The sequence below is a fragment of the Schistocerca nitens genome, chromosome 8 (genome assembly GCF_023898315.1).
Source record: "Schistocerca nitens isolate TAMUIC-IGC-003100 chromosome 8, iqSchNite1.1, whole genome shotgun sequence".
NCBI classification, from domain to species: Eukaryota; Metazoa; Arthropoda; class Insecta; order Orthoptera; family Acrididae; genus Schistocerca; species Schistocerca nitens.
In genome coordinates this window covers 624,562,299-624,582,057 of record NC_064621.1, presented here as the reverse complement: position 1 = coordinate 624,582,057, position 19,759 = coordinate 624,562,299, and the positions used below count along the sequence as shown (strand labels likewise).

The window sequence follows — 19,759 nt, the reverse complement described above, 5'->3', positions numbered from 1 at the left end:
CTTTGTGTGAAAATCCTGGAGACATTGTGGGACGCAAAGGCCAACGCCACAGTCCTTGCACCACTATCTACTGTCCTTTCTTATGCGCTTACCCGTCTCTTTCTACCCCCTGTCTGAACATACTTTGCAATACTTAGTAGTATTCACCTTATTTGCAGTGGGTGGGACCTTCTCTGGAAAGTGCCTTGCAAATGTCCTCTCAATTTGTGAGGATGAAGCGGCTCGTTGCTGAAAAATATTTCTGCACTTCTCAGCCAATTTCTTGCCCACTTTGTGAATAAAGTCTACTAGGGATACATTCTTCCTAGTCTTCTATTTATATAAAATAAAACTGTTGACAGCTGAGACGATAAACAAGTGGAAAAAAAGCTTTTTCCACCACTTCAAAGTTTTTCGGGCAAACGGATAATAGCTGGAGAACTGATCTGCTCTGTCAACCCCAGCTTTATTCTTGTTGTAGTCAATAATAACGTCTGGCTTTACAATTTCTGCTGTTCCATCTTTCACCCTCACTTGAATACTAGTGCTGGTAGACTTATGCTTTGTGGAAAGACAAAAAACATCTGGTTTTGACTTCCACTTCATTGCCAAGAGATGGTGTTTCCTTTGAAAACTATCTTTTTTTTAGTTTTAGTGTTCTGAATATTTGTCGCAAACCTTTCCTGTTTTTCATTACAGTTCCCACTCCAAGAGCTTTATTTTCCCACAACATGTCCAAAAGAGATGGACTGGTGTAGTACCTATCCATATAAATGCAATGTCCTTTGCCAAAGTACTGTGAACACAACCTTTTTACAAGGCCCTCGATGCTATTGTCAACACTGCCTGCAGAACCTGTATATACATCACAGTTTAGCATATAACAAGTTGATGAATCGCAGAGAGCATACAATTTTATTCCATATGTACTGGGTTTGTTTTTCATGTATACTCTGAAGCTTGTTCTACTACAAAAGGGACTCATTGCCATATCTATTGTCAGATTCATGCCTGGACGAAAATTAATTTCACTTTTATTCACAAAGAAATCAAACAAAGGCCTCGCTTTGTGAAGTGGGTCGTGCTTTTCTTCACCTCTGCTAATGAACATAGGATTGTCATTGAAGTGTAACATCAACAATGTAGGGCAAAATCGATCGTGACTCAACAATTTACTCGCAAATCCTGTCTGCGAAAACAGATCTGTTGACAAATAACCACTGATTTTTGGCCATTTGACGACGCATATATGCAAAATAATACCGAGAGACCAATAAATCTCTTGCAATTTTACTGCAGACCACTTATGCCAAACAGAGTTTATTTTCAGGCAACCCTTGCGTTTCATTGCCGTAATAACGTTACCAGCGTACCGAATCGTTTCACTTTTGATGAGCCGAATAAGGTTGTCATCAAAGAAATAACTAAAATATCGAAGCTCCTCAGTGGCATCTGAAAAATGCGATGCTACGCCGACTACTTCCTGGAAGTCCGGCAGTGCTGGCTGATCGTCTAGTTCCGACCAATCTTGCTCTTTGTGCTCAATAAGGCACACACGACCAGGTACCACAGATGGTGACTGATGGTCTGTACCACACTCTGCATAGAAAAAAAATAATGCTAAGATTGGTACTAAAAGGTACTAAATGCAAGTGAAGTAATGAACACTACTCACAATACAAAATGCGGTAATGAACTCTTCACTTTATAAACAACTAGCTGACCCGGCGAACTTCGTACCGCCTAACAGTCAATGAATGTCGTGTTACCTTTTAGCTGAACTAATTTAGGCTTTGATGAACGTAATACAATGATACAAAATAATATTAATATAGATAGAAATATAAAAGTATTTTATTTTGATGAATGATGATGAATACATACAGAATGGGAATAAAAATTAAAAAAATAACAATAATTAAGTATTTCAAACACATGTCAGAAAAAAATCGTTGAAAACTATGTTGTGCAGGTTGGGATACACTCTGATTAATTCATTAATCGGATTTTCATTCAAGCACCTTGTGGTAAACGACATTCTTTGTTTATTGGTCAGGCGCAAGAACAAATAATGCGGATGGTTTGCCGACACGTGAGCATGCCACGTACAATTGACCATGAGAAAAACATGCATTTTCTAGATTGAGGCCACAAATAGTCAAGGATTGGCCCTGTGATTTGTTGATCGTCATAGCGAAGGAAAGACGAACCAGGAATTGAATTCGTTTAAACTCAAAGGGCATATCTGTTGGGATCATTGGAATCCTTGGAATAAGAACTTCCTCATCTTTAAATTTTCCTTTAAGTATCGACGCGTGAATCACATTGCTCATCAGTTTTCTTATCACCAAACGCGTTCCATTGCTCAGTTTTGGTTGGTTTAAATTTCTAAGCATGATGACTACCGAGCCAACCTTCAGTTGTAAATTGTGCGGTGGTAAACCAGGCACATCCAAGGAGTCCAAAAATTCAGTTGGATAATTAGTGGCTTCTTCTTCGTTTGTTACACAGTCGATAGATTTGAATGAATACAGAGTACCTACGATTTGATTTTGAATTATAAAATTGAGGTCATCTACATCTTTATTTTTAGCCGCCAAAATTGCTCGCTCACTTAACATTTAGTATTTTTGTGGTTAGCAATGATATCCGGAAATACTTTGTTGATAAGCTCGTCTTTTGATGAGACGAAATTGCAAAAATTTGGAGGAAATGAAATCAAACCGCTCGATTCGTCAACAGGAACACGGCCATTACCGATAGTCAGCAATTGCTTCGAGAAATCGTCAGCAGATAGATCGTTCAACAATGCAACTCTCATATTTACAGACAGTTGAAGTTTGTTTACATATCGCCACAGATTTGATGCTTTGTGGCAAGTGTTTATTTCGTCGGCAGCAGTAGATCTTGGAATTACTGGTAGTGTTTGTCGGAAATCGCCAGATAATAAAATCATTGAACCACCAAAACATCTCGAGTCATTGCGCAGATCTTTTAATGTTCGGTCTAGTGCTTCCAATGCGCGTTTTTGCGCCATTGTGCATTTGTCCCATATGATGATTTTTGATGCTACTAAAACTTTGGCCATTGTGGAGTGTTTCGAAATGTTACATGTCGGTTGTTCAGTGGTTTGAAGGTTTAATAGCAATTTTATCGCTGAGTGAGCCGTACGGCATCCGTCTAACAATGTTGCTGCTATTCCAGAAGAAGCAATTGCTACCGCAATTTCGGATCTCGCACGTACAGGGGCCAAAATCAATGACATGAGGAATGTCTTCCCAGTTCCACCGGGGGCATCCAAAAAAAATAAGCCACCATTTCCATCATCAATTGCATTAATCAGTGTATCATAGACTTCCTTCTGCTTAGGATTCAACAGTGGTACATTCGTTTGAACTGATTGGATTAGTTCATGTGGATCATATTCACGTTCACGTTCCAATTCTCTATTAAATGCGTCATTCATTCCGCGATCTGGCGCTGGCATTCCTAACCTAACTAACAAACTGCCGCACATGAGGTAACACATATCTTCGATCAAGAGCAAAGCCTGGTTATGCATCTCCTCATTCGCCTCAAGATCGGGATTTCTTGAGCTGACACGAATTCGATATAAAATGTCTTCTGACATGTTATCTTTGTATTTGTTCCACAGGTCACGTGGGTTCGATGGGAAGCATGTCGAAATGATGATAGCAAATAATGTGCGTATCTGACTTGGAGATGCAGAAATAATTGCTTCAGCGATTGTCGTGTCCCAATGAGTATCGTTTTCAAGCAAATTCAGCTCTTGACATGCTGCACGAAATGTGGGGCACACTATGCCATTAACAGTTCGTAGTGATTCAAATGATGTTGGCCCTCGAACATGTACCTGCAACAACCGCAAATAGAAACATTCATCATTCTTCGGATGAACTGTGTAAATACGACCAAGAGCATCAGCAGAACGCATATCTGGATGACCAGGAACTGCATCGTCTTGCTTCCGCCATTGAAATTTCTTCGATGTAGCGTTCCAAGTGTAATAACGTGGCATTTCCGAGTAAAGCAACGTTCGTGCGAACGGATCGTTTTGACAAATCGCAAAGAAACTGGTCAGACTTGTCGCTGGAGGTGTTTCGGCACGTTGAGCAGCATTCGACGCTGTGAAATATACTCTCTGACCATTCTCTAGATGCACCTCCAAATGTACAACAGTGGGATAACGTTCGTGAATAGGGAATGAGAATATACGCCAAATTGCTTCATTGCAGTTCACATATCTACGAACTTGATAGCGCGTGATTTCATCGTTGATATTGGATGTTTGGATACCAAAAACCGCCATGTCGCTCCCTTTCGTGACATATTTGCAAATGTATTTAATAGATTTGACCGAATTGCAATACTCAACATTACAATGTGCATTGAATGTTTTGGAAAGAAGTGGCGAATATGGAACAATCCAACTGTTGTCAACTATGAAATCGTTTCCTTTCACTTTAGTTGTGATAGTTCTACCATTATCATCGGGCGATCGACGCCGATACAATGGATAACCATCGTTGCCTGTAATGGTCTCTGCCGTGAATTTTCGCGGATACCGTTTGGAACACTTGCCGTCGACCATGCACGGTGATTGGCGGTTGATAGTGCCACATGGTCCATGAATCATATTCGTGATTACAACATCATGTAGGTCTGGATCAGTTTCAGGAGCAGGAATCTCCGCACATATGATGTCATCTATTTGATCTGGCCGAATTCTGTCTACTAACCAAATTAGAATGTGAGCTTGCGGTGCCAGCCGAAGTGGCCATGCGGTTAAAGGCGCTGCAGTCTGGAACTGCAAGACCGCTACGGTCGCAGGTTTGAATCCTGCCTCGGGCATGGATGTTTGTGATGTCCTTAGGTTAGTTAGGTTTAACTAGTTCTAAGTTCTAGGGGACTAATGACCTCAGCAGTTGAGTCCCATAGTGCTCAGAGCCATTTGAGCATGCGGTAGGCCTCGTTTTTGCCATTCGACTGAATACATCCAGCATCGAGTAATCCCAAAGATGTGTTGCTTAACAATGTAATTTATTAGTGACCGAATTTTTTGCTTGAAAACCCGTGCGGTGATGTCGTGTCGATCACTTGATGTTTGTCCGGGAAGCAGCAATTGAATAATTTCCATCCATTTCGGATTACATGTAAATGTAATGAATAGATCTGGCCGACCATAATGACGAACATATGTCATTGCATCTTGCGCATATTCATGCATATGACGCGGGCTACCTGTGTATGTCGCTGGTAAAATAGTCAATCGACCAACATTTTCTGAATCTCCTTCTGTGCTTATTGCATCGCGTAAATGAATATACTCTTCTGAACGCAATTTAGCTTGATTCAACCGGATGAAAGTCAGGCGCTCCATTTCGATTTTAACGTACATGTCAACGCAGTATTGTTGAAGCAGTCGACGAAATCGCAACAAATAATTGTCAGAATTTTCACGAATTATCAAACGATATGCGTAATAATTCATCGAACTAACCTTCTTGGTAGTTTCCTTACCTGAAACAAATACAGTAAAAATTGTATTTTAGAACCCCTAATAGGTTAACGACTCTTACAGCTACTCTCTACTAAATTAGGAGTGACAACTTTTTTTGTGTACCAAAAGCAAACAGAATAAAATGTATATCAAATTAAAATGAAAACAATGATATTGATCTTACCATTCAATGGATTAATCATTTTGATATTAAAGTGATATCCATCGTCTCCTTGCCAAAACATCAGCGGGTATTGTAACACGTCATATGAACTGTGTGTTTCATATATTCTTTGTAGTTGCCCAGTATTGCGTCGTGTAAGCGCAATATCACGTGTTTCCAAGTTTTCACCAACAATCAGGATTGCCACTTCATCGATTGTTGGAGCATTAAATGTGCGTTCATGTGTTCCAGCTGGTCTTTTATCTGCTCTGATTACAACTTTATAGTCATCACTTGGCATGCGCTCTAAAGCAGTCTTGAACAGCCTGACCAATGCATGATGTTCATGAAGCATTTGCTGCAAATCTTGGAGAATTGAAAATTTTTATTCATCAGTTTTTCATTATTTTTAAGATGTATTCTGCTATTCGGGGTGGAGACAAATCCAACAAATCAAAAACCATGAAAATTGGTCCAGCAGATCTCGAGTTATAAGTGTTGTAACAAACCCGACTTTGTTTTATATATATAGATTGAGACAAATACATACCTGAATCATCACTTGTACTTTCTTCTGGAGAGTACAAATCCTCTCTATCAGAATCGTCAATTTCAGATCCTGCATCTCCATAAAGAATATCTAAGATCTATGCCTCCATCAACTCGCTGCGTGATATTTTCACGATTGTAAACACCTGTGAATGAACTGCAGGTAACTTAGTCTTTGCAGTGCTCACAACCGCTCCCAGGATGAGATAGCCAATAAGTGCTTGCCTCTTGCGGGAGAAGAATGAAATACCTCCACATTAGTTGACAAAACTGCTTCGGAGACCTGCTAAACGGGCTTACGGAGCCAAATAAAGGCTCACCTGTAAGGTATACGGGTGCCATCGCCAACATCAGGGTGGCTGCGCCTGTATGGCATACAGGCACCATGCTGTAAGTGTTAAAAATCGTGTAGTTTTCCCTTGTGTCGAAAACCAGTTGAATGTCTCCATTTTTTATGTAGTTGCTGTGGTTTTGTAGCATAATATCAAAGTAAACCGCAGGACACTCAATGAAGATGGCTTGTTAAAAAGTTAAATGTATATGAGTGTACAAATCAAACGAAAAATTCGTGAGCAACAGGTAAGAAAAGGCGTATCCTCGCAAACTACTGCAATTTACCTAGAGTTGCTACGGAAATTAGCCATGATAAGAAATTTGTTCTCTTATAGCCTTTTTCTTAGTGCGATGAAAGACATTGCTTGACATCAATGTAATTAAAATCTTATTAGCCTCATTTTTTTCAAATTTTGGATTTGAAATCAGTTGTCCAGAGTTTCATGATGGATGGTGCATCCTGTGCATATTTGTTAGTTATGATTATATTTGTGCTGTTACACCTATATTGAAATACTTTTTTTTCAAAATTGGTATCCTAAGATTTCCTACTGAATTACTTATAGTGATATTTGTCCATAAAGTAAAGCTGTTATCAGTCTGAAAATATATGAATTTCATATTTACCCTGTTGTCAACAGCAAATACTGGTAATACCAGACCAATGCTAATTTTTATGGTCAAAGGCTTGATTATAGGCTACAAAGACTTTCTTTAGTCATTATTGTGCTTAACATAGTGTTTCACTCATTGTATACTTAGCATAGAATATGTCCTATTAATGAACAGTTTCAAGTACCGGTGTTAGCCCATTCATAACAAGCCAGACCATGTATTATTTTACATATTTTGGGAATATGCTTGTAGTGTTTTACTGGGACATTCATGTAATTTTAATACCTCTGCTCAGAGAGATAATTAGAATTTGAGAGCTTTAATATGAGATACCTGTTCAGTTTCAACCTTGATACTCACACGATCACAGCATATCTTTTTCACACGTTCACAGCAGTATGTCACTTGCTTTTTTCGTGAGCTTGTAATGTATAGCTAAAAAATTATTGGAAATGGCGGGGGAAGCTATAAATGGTTTATTACTACCACAGCTTTAAAAAGCTTAGGTAATTTGTAATCACTCAGAATTTCAAAGAATCATGTCATTGCAAACACGGCAGCAGTTAGTACAATCTCTTAATGTCTTCTGATTGTTTTAGTTGCTTTTCAAACAGCAGAGCGACCAATCATTAGGTATATGGTGTGATACTAGGATAATATGGTTTTATATGAAGGTGTATACACCACAGAACTCAAAAATATAAACAAATTTTACATGTTAAATGGAAGTGAGTGAACAAACAAATAGAAGAAAAGTCTATTTTATTATATCCTTGTTGCCTGATGATACTTTGCTCTCTTAATATTTTCAGTTGCCAGACCAACTATTTTTCCTTGGAATAGTGAAATGACAGGATCAGTTTTGTATCTTTATGCTTTCTCTCTTGTTTTACTGTCTTTCAAGTGCAAGGTACACAGTGGCATATTTTACACCCAACATGTCGTGGATCAGTTTCTCCGTGAGCTGCATCTGGAATCAGATGACTCAAGATGAATTTTTGTGAACAAAAATGACTTGTTAGTCACTTTGTATGCACCTTCATCTATTTGAGCAGAACATTAATACTGTTACAAATGCTTAAATATCATGCATGGTCTAGCCTTTAAATACATAGAAATAATGGAGCCTTGCCATTAATTTTCTTTCTATTTATATGAGAAGTTGATGGTAGTCACTATGGAGACACATCAGCAGTGACCGTTGGGGTATATAATGGTTAGCTGTGCTTCCCTGAGGAGAAGCTCCCTTTTTTTTTTAATTTCCCTCTCTAGTAGAAGGATGCTACTGGTATCACTGCATTCCTTTTGGAGCAGGAAAAGAAATGTATTAGTTATGAATATAACACGTATTTTTTTTTTTTTTTAATTTCTAATTTTTTTCTCACAACTTGTCCATGTCACTTAGAGCTGCTCAGCAACAAAGTCCGTTTTTACAGTTCCTTCTAATAAAAAGCTGTGCATTGTAACATGTACCCTTTGGTGTGTAAGAAATCTAATTTTACGCCCTGTCACACAAGTTGCCGCAGATTCAAGCACAAGCAGAAAGTCACACAATTTCTCTGATATTCAGTCAGGTTGATGCAGAATATATGAATCATTGATCTTGTCATCTTTATCAGGTGCAGAGAGTGTCAGCCGTAGAGATACTATCTAGACTCCAAACATGTCTTGCAACACGTGACAAAGAAGATCAGGTCAATTGTCAAAATAATGTGCTAAAAACTTAAACTACCATTGCTGCTTTGCTTGATACTCTGGATATTTATGTTGTTCAGTTGTGCTACAAAAATGAGGGACAACCCAATACAAATGTGATATCTACGTAGTACCCCATTTACTGATAGAACCACATCTTTATATTAGCATTTTAATTTCCTGCCTCGCCCTTTTCTCCTGCCAAAGAGTGGTTTCTGCATATTGGTTTGCCACCAGGGGGAAGTTTGACAAAATAAGTGGAAATACTGAATAGTCCAATTAATACTTCAGCTCATTATATGTTTTTTTGTCTTGTTGTGTGGTGATACTTTCTTCATGATCCTGCCAGTAGTGTTGTGTTTTATGAATGTTCACTCCATGATAAATCAAGCAACCTATTGTCCCTATTTATGATGTTAAGGAACCTTGGATGTCAGTCAGTGAATTTTGTGAAGAGAATTAGTATATGTTTTTTATTTTGAACAATATTCCCTCTAACATTCAGTTCCAAAATATCCGTTGTAGATCTTGGTTTTAAATGCATCAGTTCAGTTTCTACCCAACAGAGCAACTTCAGCATGTTGTACTGCTATAACAGTACCTCATCCATTTGGCTTGATTCTGAATTGCGACCACGTCTGTCCATTGATGTCTCTTCTCCTAACAGTGCATTTATGTTGTGTGTTGTTTCATGTATGTGCATGAACTTTATATTTTGTTGTACACGTATCAAAGTATGATGTATATTTGTAATGCTTTGCTTCTTTTTTTGTGCATTGGCTGTAAATAGGATTTCAAGGTAAATTCATTATTTGAGATCTATTGCATGGGCAGCATGGTTCTCACAGTATGCTATATAGAGAGTAATGTTACCACCTTGCTTTGTATTCCATTGCTTCACCTGAGGGATGAAATTACAATTAAGTGAGTAACATTTAACTAAATCATACAAACTTGTGTTTCATTTATGTTTCAGGTTTAACAACTTTCAAAAATAGCAATTCTGTTGTTGAATTAGTTATGCTCTTGTGTTCACAAGAATGGCAGAACTCTCTGCAGAAACATGCAGGCCTTGCATTTATTGAATTGATCAACGAGGGGCGGTTAGTATCTATTGGTGAAGCCATCATCAGTTATGTTTTGTGTTGGTATTATGAGTGATACATGCTAATAAACTTTTTTCCAGATTGTTATCTCATGCAATGAAGGACCACATTGTACGAGTGGCAAATGAAGCAGAATTTATTTTAAACAGAATGCGAGCTGATGATGTTCTGAAGCATGCTGACTTTGAGGTTACTATTTTTTGCTAATACTTCTCTATATTTCATAGTGCTTATTAACTAGCTTGCCATTTTATTCAGAGGCCAAAATCATTAATATCGTATTTCAGAAAGTTGCTTTACATGTTACCGTACTGTTCAAGTGATTTTGGAAGGGTAGGTGAAACAGGACATGAATTTATGTACAATTATATGAGTAAACAGAATGTGTTATATTTCTATTAACTTATGTGAAACAAAAACTGTTTTAATGTCATTGCCCAAAGACTTTCTGATACCACTGGTGTTATATATTTTCTGTAAATTCCTGTTTAAATAATGAGCCAAATGCAAATTAAAACAAAGAGTTGCACAGTACCAGTTCGAGTACAATTATACTTTTGAAGCTGTTATCATTGTTTTTGACAAGAGTTCGATGGAATAGCATGGGATGAAGCCTGGAGTTGAGAAAGTGAGGAACAGGAGATCTGGTGACCTCTCAGGAAAGTCTTTCTTATTAGTGCTTGATCAGTTCAGGGCACACACAACAAAAATCATAAAGAAGATTGCTGCTGAATAAACATAAGAATTTATTGTTGGGCTTGGAGGTTTGATATCCCAGGACAACTAGACCTTACCATCCTGTCAGTGAGGAGGTCATTAGTAAATGAATGAATGATCGGATTGAAAATAATGAGGAAGGAAACTGGCTGTATCCTTCAATGTAACTATCCCAGCATTCACCGAAACCAGTTTACGGAAACCACCGGCAACTTCATACTGGTTGATGGGCTGGGGATTTCAGAATTGCTTTTCACAACTGCTAGTTCAATGCCTTAGCTGTTGCCATGTGGCTTTTAGTGCATTGGATCCAGTGCTTATGTGTTAGTCCTTTGTTATGTAATCAATTAATTTAGAATTGATACATCACGTTAATGAAAATATATATTAGATAGTATATTAGCCAGTTAAATAGTCTGAAGTTCCATCAACAATGTGGTCTTTAGGGAGAAGGGAGTGCACTAGTTTGGATTGGAGAAGGGTCACAGAAGAACAGTTTTCAGCTGAAATAATCTTTGAGAACCATGGAAAACCTGAAGCAGGATACTAAGGATTTGAAACCTCCTTCCTTAACCACTGAGCTCCCTTTCTTGGTAGCAAATGATAAATAGTGAGTAATGAAATCATTCAACTAAGAATGTAAATGTGAATCAAGTTCAACACATTGAATTGCTAATCTAGCCAGTTGAGAAGCCTAGATTAAAGGTTATAATTACAAGGAGACACAATGACTGCCTGTTGCTTACTTTCAGGAGGCAAAATCCCTGGAACTACCAATTGAAACACTCTGAATAGTGTTAATTCATTGTATATTAGCCAGTTGGTGAAGATTGGAACTATGATATCAGTTGTTATAGTGAATGAACAAACATCACTACTTCTTTTGTTAATGATCGTTAGTTTCAATCTGCCCAGCAGATTACCTACATATCTAAGTTGGGGAAAGAAAAAACGAGGCGATAGTACAGGGTGTCCAGATTAAATGTATAATAATATAAAATGTAATTATTTGAGATGTAATTGAGGTATTTATTGTTTCTATAAGTAAGGTAACTCAAAATCTTTTTTGAGTTTGCTTACAGAAGGTCACTCCGTGTGCACATAACTGCTTTGTTCACTTAAACGCGTGTTAGTAGCCATGTGGACTCCACAATAGAAAGTGTTCTTTGTGCTTTCTCTTATGAAGCTGAAGTCTGTTACAGTATTACAATGTTCTTTTAGGCATGATATAGACTGCAACCAACTGAAGTGATCCCACTTACATAACAAATGGGACAAGCAGTTTCAGAAGTTTGCTTTCTATGTCAGGCCATTATGCAAAGCATGGAACTACAAAGGCTACTGTTGAATTAATCTATATGTCCTTCCAGCAGAGCCGTCATAATTCAATCCGACAAGCAAGTAGACATTCCAGTTACCTCATTTGACAGTACAAAATGCAGTCCATGAAAGGTTGTGCCTTAGAGAGTACAAATTACAGTTTTCTCACAGAATCAAGCCCAAGGACAGGCCATGACAGAAGGTATTCACAGAGACAATTCTGGCAAAAATTGATGAAAATGAGGCATTCCTTGATTTTGTTTGTTACTCGGATAAACCTACATTCCATCTTGCAGCACGGTAAACACACACAATTAATGCATATGAGGAACTGCCTAGTGATAAAAGAGTAAATGTGACTCTCTGAAAATGAATGTGTTGTGTGGACTGTTGAAGGACAGGACTATAGGCTCATTCTTTTTTACGTAACCTACAGTTAATGTAGCAATTTACATATACATGTTGGAGCTGTATGCTGTGCCACAACTTCCTCATGACATAATCTTTCAATAAGAAGGCACACCACACTATTTTGGGAACACTGTGAGGGATTTCTTGGACTATGAGTTCCCAGATCCCCTAGGTAACTTACGGTTTTTTCATCAGTTCATATGTGGCACACATGGGGCCCCGGGCTATTGCAGCCCATTCTTCCTTCCCTGGCTGCATTTCCTTCACCCTGCCCTTGCTCCATCCTCATTGCCCCCTCCTTACCCTCTCTCAGTGGTCTGATTTATATCGACCTGGCTGTCCACCTGGTTCCTTGTACTGATTCAAATTTTGTTCCTTCTGCCTGTTCTTTCATTCTTTTTTGCATTTAGGTCCCGGCATAAGGTACGATCTCCACTATTAAATTTTCTGTTTTTAGTGTGAGCCGTTTTATGCAGAAGTCCCTCCCCAGTGTCAATAGTGTGGATCCCCCCCCCCCTTTCCCTCACCTTTCCCTTCCCCACTGTAGCCCTCCTCCACCCTGCTACATAACCAGCACATGTACCCAGTCCATGTGGTGGGGCTGTTATGTACTCGCCTGGCTGAGCCCCCTGACAACACAGAGCTCACACAACTGATACCTGAGCTGTTCCCTCCTCATGTATGGCAAGGAGGGGTTGCTTGTCTTCCCAGAGCATCGGAACTCCCAGCAACGGCTTCTGTGCCAGGCTGTCCTTGCTGTTGCCGGTTGGCACCCACAGGGAGAGCTCCTGATCAGAATGGGTGGTATAAGGGCAGATGCTTGTGCATGAAGCGTATCAAGCTGCAAAAATCTGGCCATTCTCAAATGGCTGTTTCTTCGAATGGTGAAGGATCATTGAATGCTGCTTCATATGATCCGGCAGCCTTCACATCCCGCACTCTGCCATGGGAGGATGGCCAGGCTCGCTGCCTTGGGATGTAACACTTTCCCTGCTATCTCATCTGTAATAGGACAGACGGGGACACATTCACCACCAAAAAGCCATTGTTTTTTGTGGAAAATATTGGGGAGAAGTTTGGTGAATTGGAATGTCTCAGTAAGATGCGGTCGGTCTCCCTGTTGATCAAACCTTCTTCTGCCATCCAGTCTACCACTCTTTTTGCTTGTGATTGTCTTGACAATGTCCCAGTGTTTATTACCCCTCACCAATCTCTGAATATTGTCTAAAGAGTGATTTTTCATAAGGACCTCATCCTGCATCTGCAAACTGATGAGGAGCTCCAGGCTAATCTGGAGTGATGCGGCATTTGTTTTGTTCGACGTGTGCAGAAGGGTCGCAAAGACAACTGCACCAATACTGGCACCTTCATTCTGGCTTTTGAGAGAAATACCCTCCCAGAGAAGGTCAAGGTTATGTGCTAGAGATGTGACATGAAGCTGTACATCCCACTACCCATGAGATGTTTTCAGTGCTTGCATTTTGGGCATATGTCTTCCCACTGTGCAGGGGACCTTCTGTGTGGTGACTGTGAACACCCACTCCATGACGTAAGCCCCTGTGTTCCACCACCTGTGTGTGTCAATTGCCATGACCGCCACTCCTCTCACTCACCAGATTGCCCAGCTTACAAGAGAGAAGAGAAGAGAAAGGCGTACAAGTCCGAGGATCGCCTGCCTTACACTGAGGCTCGCCAAAAATACGAGAGACTCCATCCACTGTCACTTCCTTCAAATTTTTCCTCTGTTACATCTTTTCCCCCTCCTACCTGTTCCTTACCCCAGCCCCAGCCCCATCTCCGCCTCTTCCCCTGCATTTCTCATGACCTCTTGTCCAAGCGCTGCTCCCCCTTCCTGGCCTGGGCTCTCTCTGGGACCCCTCTCCCTGGCGTCTCTAAGGCCGGGAGCCTCCTACCACAACTTGGTCATGAGATGCACCATCTGTGTGCCCCAAAGTCAACTGCTCTCTTTCAGTCCATGTACTTCCTCTCTGGAATGAAATAGTGAAGGCAGCAGAGGATCAAGTAGGTAAAAAGGTGAGGGCTAGTAGAAATCCTTGGGTAACAGAAAAAATATTGAATTTAATTGATGAAAGGAGAAAATATAATGCAGTAAAAGAAGCAGCGAAAAAGAAATACAAATGTCTCAAAAATGAGATCGACAGGAAGTGCAAAATGGCTAAGCAGGGATGGCTAGAGGACAAATGTAAGGATGTAGAGGCTTATCTCACTAGGGGTAAGATAGATACTGCCTACAGGAAAATTAAAGAGACCTTTGGAGAGAAGAGAACCACTTGTATGAATATCAAGAGCTCAGACAAAAACCCAGTTCTAAGCAAAGAAGGGAAAGTATAAAGGTGGAAGTAGTATATATAGGATCTGTACAAGGGTGATGTACTTCAGGACAGTATTATGGAAATGGAAGAGGACATAGACGAAGATGAAATGTGAGATATAGTACTGCGTGAAGAGTCTGACAGAGCATTGAAAGACCTAAGTCGAAGCAAGGCCCTTGGAGTAGACAACATTCCATTAGAACTACTGACAGCCTCAGGAGAGCCAGCCCAGACAAAACTCTACCATCTGGTGAGCAAGATGTATGAGACAGGCGAAATACCCTCAGACTTCAAGAAGAATATAATAATTCCAATCCCAAAGAAAGCGGGTGTTGATAGGTGTGAAAATTACCAAACTATCAGTTTACGAAGTCACGGCTGCAAAATACTAATGCGAATTCTCTACAGACAAATGGAAAAACTGGTAGAAGCCGACCTCGGTGAAGATCAGTTTGGATTCTGTCGATATACTGGGAACACGTGAGGTGGCAATACTGACCCTACGACTTATCTTAGAAAATAGATTAAGGAAAGGCAAACTTACATTTCTAGCATTTGTAGACTTAGAGAAAGCAGCCTATCCCTGATGTTACTCAATCTGTATACTGAGCAGTAAAGGAAACAAAAGAAAAATTCGGAGTTGGTATTAAAATCAATGAAGAAGAAATAAAAACTTTGAGGTTTGCCGATGACATTGTAATTCTGTCAGAGACAGCAAAGGACTTGGAAGAGCAGTTGAACGGATTGGACAGTGTCTTGAAAGGGGGATATAAGATGAACGTCAACAAAAGCAAATTGAGGATAATGAAATGCAGTCAGATTAAGTTTGGTGACGCTGAGGGAACTAGATTAGGAAATGAGACACTTAAAGTAGTAAAGGAGTTTTGCTATTTGGGAAGCAAAATAACTGATGATGGTCGAAGTAGAGAGGGTATAAAATGTAGACTGGCAATGGCAAGGAAAGCGTTTCTGAAGGAGAGAAATTTGTTGACATCAAGTATATATTTAAGTGTCAAGAAGTCGTTTCTGAAATTATTTGCATGGAATGTAGCCATGTACAGAAGTGAAACATGGACGATAAATAGTTTGGACAAGGAGAGAATAGAAGCTTTCGAAATGTGGTGCTACAGAAGAATGCTGAAGATTAGATGGGTAGATCACATAACTAATGAGGAGGTATTGAATAGAAGTGGAGATAAGAGTAATTTGTGGCACAACTTGACTAGCAGAAGGGATTGGTTGGTAGGACATGTTCTGAGGCATGAAGGGATCACCAATTTAGTATTGGAGGGCAGCGTGGAGGTAAAAATCGTAGAGGGAGACCAAGAGATGAACACACTAAGCAGATTCAGAAGGATGTAGGTTGCAATAGGTACTGGGAGATGAAGCTTGCACAGGATAGCATGGAGAGCTGCATCAAACAAGTCTCTGGACTGAAGACCACAACAACAACTCCCTCTCTACCTCGCCCTCATCCACCTCCAAAAGAGAAGAAGAATTATGTCCCAAGACAAGCCCCCCCCCCCCCCCCCCCTCCTGGTGCCTCTGGAGGTGTGATCTCCCCTCTCATAACCTTGGGTTTCACATCATATTTATGGTTGCCACCCCATCCTTGTTGGTGAGGACCACAGACTGAGTGATGTGACTTCCTCTCAGCTTCTTTCTGTCTAACTTAGTTACCTTCCATGACTAGGGCTTCTGTGGCCCTCTTACGATTTTTATCTGAGAGTTTTTATCTCACCGGCTCTCCGTGTTTGAGTTGGCACTTCACTCAGTGCCCCATAGATTCAGGAGAATGGTATCCCACAGGGTTCTGTGTTAAGTATCACACTCTTCCTCATAGCCATCAATAGGCTTGTAACCTCGGCTTACCCCGGCTTTGTACATTGATGATTATTGCATCTGGTGCAGCTCCCACTTGGCAGCATCTGCTGAGTGCCAGCTCCAAGGAGCCATCCGATTGGTCTCTGCATGGGCCACTTCCCATGGCTTCCAGCTCTCTCCCTCCAAAATGCAGGTTATGCATTTTTGTCATCAACCCACTGTACACCCCGATCCAGAATTTTATTTAGGCGACCAACTCCTCAATGTTGTAGCGCAGTCCCGTTTCTTGGACCTTATTTTGTATAAAAAGCTGACATGGCTGCCCCATATTCACCACCTAAAGACTACATTCATATGGAAGCTAAATGCTCTCTGCCTCCTGGCCCATATACGAATATCTTGGTGTGCAGACTGTACCACTCTTCTCCATCTTTATTGTGCTCTGGTGTTGTCCAGACTATAATATGGTAGTCAGGTTTATGGCTCAGTGGCTCCTTCCACTCTGCAGATACTTGACCCTGTTCACTATTGTGGGGTGCATCTGGCTATTCGTGCCTTTCGCACTAGTCCCGTTGACAGTCTCCTCGCAGAAGCAGAGATTCCCGCTCTACAAATATGAAGGAGCCAATTCCTGGTTTCTTATGCAATCACCATTCACCAATTCCCTGACCATCCCATATACCCTGTTCTCCTTGCTCACTGGAATGTGCCCCATGCATTCCCCCCCCCCTCCCCCCCACTCCTTTTGGATGGTGCCTAGACCACCGATGAGGATCAACCTAGTCCATGATCCTAAGGTCTCTGTCACCACTATGGTTTTCCGCTGCCTTGTACGTGTCATCCTTGCAGAGTTCCAGGGTGCCACCATTTACACAGATAATTCTTAGACAACAGATAAGGTGGGATACACTTATATGTCTCCTACTGGCTTATAACACCATTTTTGCCGGTATCATGTAGTGAATTCACAGCAGAGCTTCTAACCATTCACAGTGCCCTCCATTTTGTTTCTCAGGCCTCCCTCCACAGTGTTTTAATTTGTACCAACTCAATGAGTATCCAGCAGACTATTGACCAATGATACTCTTGTCACCCTTTGGTCTCTGCTATCCATGACCACCTCTCTGTCATGCCGCCTGCTCAAATGTGTTTCTCTGGGTCCCAAGTCATGTGGGCATCCCAGGGAATGAACTGGCTGACTGATTGGTTGGAGAAGCAGATATTGAATCCCCCATTCCCTTTCATGATTCCAGTTGTGGATATGCGGATCTGTGTCAAATCTCTTTTTGTCAGAAAGTGGAATTACATCTGGTGCGCTACTGCTCACAGTAATAAACTCCACACAATCAAGGAGTCTGCTGCAGTTTGATTCTCTGCCTTCCACTCCTCTCAGGAGTCCATTGTTTTATGCTGTCTACGCATTGGTCATACCATGCTCACCCATTGTTTCATCCTGCATAAGGAACTGCCCACACATTGTGGTTGTGGAACCAGACTGATGATTGTGACATTTGCCTGCTATTTTTCCTCGTTGTTTGTCCTCAGTGTCGACATATTGCATTGCTATACTGGCTGAAAAGTGGGGGTAGAAGTTCAATGCTGACTACTTTAAATGATGTACCTGACAGGTGCACATTTTGCGTTTCACAGTTATTTACCTTCACTGTTCACAATCTCCAAATATACACTTTAAATATGGCCAGTTAACTATTGTTTAACTTTCAATAAGCCTCATTAATAGGTTGCAGGCAAACATCCACATACTGCTACAAAAGTTTACTGGTGAACATCTACGAGCAGTAAAAGCCTAACCACACATTTCACAGTCTTTCAAATAAGTTGAACAGACACTGTCACTGCTTTAACACATGGCCTATTGATGTAACACTTATTTCACAGTTAAGTTGATGCATTGTTGTTGATTTAACCAATACGGGTTCCACATCTGAAACTCGGCTGAGGACTGACTGCCTCGGGACCAAAAATCGGGCCCCTATATATCATTCCAATAATAGGCACTGAAACCAAACATTGTTTGATGTTTAATTTACAGAAATCACAATTAAAACTTAACTCATTAAATTAACTAAATCCATTGAAAAATTGTGTCTTTTTAACAGTTTCTTCTACTACAAGGATTAAGCCATATTATTTGTTAAAATCATGAAATTGATAAATATAGTTATTGTTTGGATGAAAGAGGAAATTACTTTGGAATTAATTATGAATAGATTGTATAGACCCGTTAAGAGTACAATTGGTTGTTTCTCCAAATGTTTACAGTTATTACAGAATTTATATTTGTTTATACGTCAATAGTAGAATTTAAGTTACGAAACAGTTACCGATTTCACCCTATAACAAAAGATACTAACCAGGAATAGTCAAAATAAATTATAAAATCAATTACATACATAAAATGAAGCACTAAACTAGATCTGGCGTAATATTCTTTAAAACTGAGGGCCAACCTTTTTCTTTTATAAAAATGCAGATTATACTCATGTATGTTAATGATAATTAGTTAAAAGTGAAAAAATGAATTTAAGGAGCCTGATGGCAAAACAAGAGGTGAAGTAAAAATATCCCAGCTTGCTTCGACACACGGTACCCCACATATTGGTGGAATATCCTCTTATTTTGGCCCTTCGTGCTAAAATAATAGAATCTCCCAGATCCTTTATTTTAATATTAGCCCATGATTCATGGATGGCTGAACTGGTCCTCTGTGAAAGTGGTTTTTATTTCCAGAGACAAAGTTTTGCTTTACTTTTAGAGCAGGGGCAGGGAGGTTGTGGTTGGGACCTCTCTTAATGTCTTCTTGGTCTGGGACCCCATGACCACTTCCCCATTGAAAGACTGTTTTTGTCCTGTTTTTAGACTTGGTCTTTTACTGCAATTGTTTTAACGTTATTATTTTATAGTTTGACCCTTGACTGGATCCATCTACTTTTAACGGACCATATTTCTTCTGTGAGTAACATTGGAATGGCGGGGCTGATGACCTTGCTGTTTGCTCCCATAAACCCTCTCCATTAATCAATCAATGAGTTCCCAAATAGCTGGATTGGAAAAGGTAGACCATTGACTACTTGGTCTCATAAAAGACATTACACTACTTGATTTTTTTCTGTGGGGCTTTATCAAGACAACGGTTCATGATGTACCAGATCTGTGCCATTGCATCTGAATA

General features: G+C 40.1%; 1 protein-coding gene across 1 annotated transcript in view; it reads left to right on the top strand.

The window, feature by feature from the left end:
• The window catches only part of LOC126198569 (neurobeachin), a 1,606,419-nt gene that overhangs the window by 771,029 nt on the left and 815,631 nt on the right, over window positions 1-19,759 (top strand). The window contains exons 30-31 of the mRNA XM_049935000.1: window positions 9,832-9,958; window positions 10,042-10,150. Coding sequence (XP_049790957.1) covers window positions 9,832-9,958; window positions 10,042-10,150 — 236 coding nt within the window. The remainder of the gene's footprint in view (window positions 1-9,831; window positions 9,959-10,041; window positions 10,151-19,759) is intronic.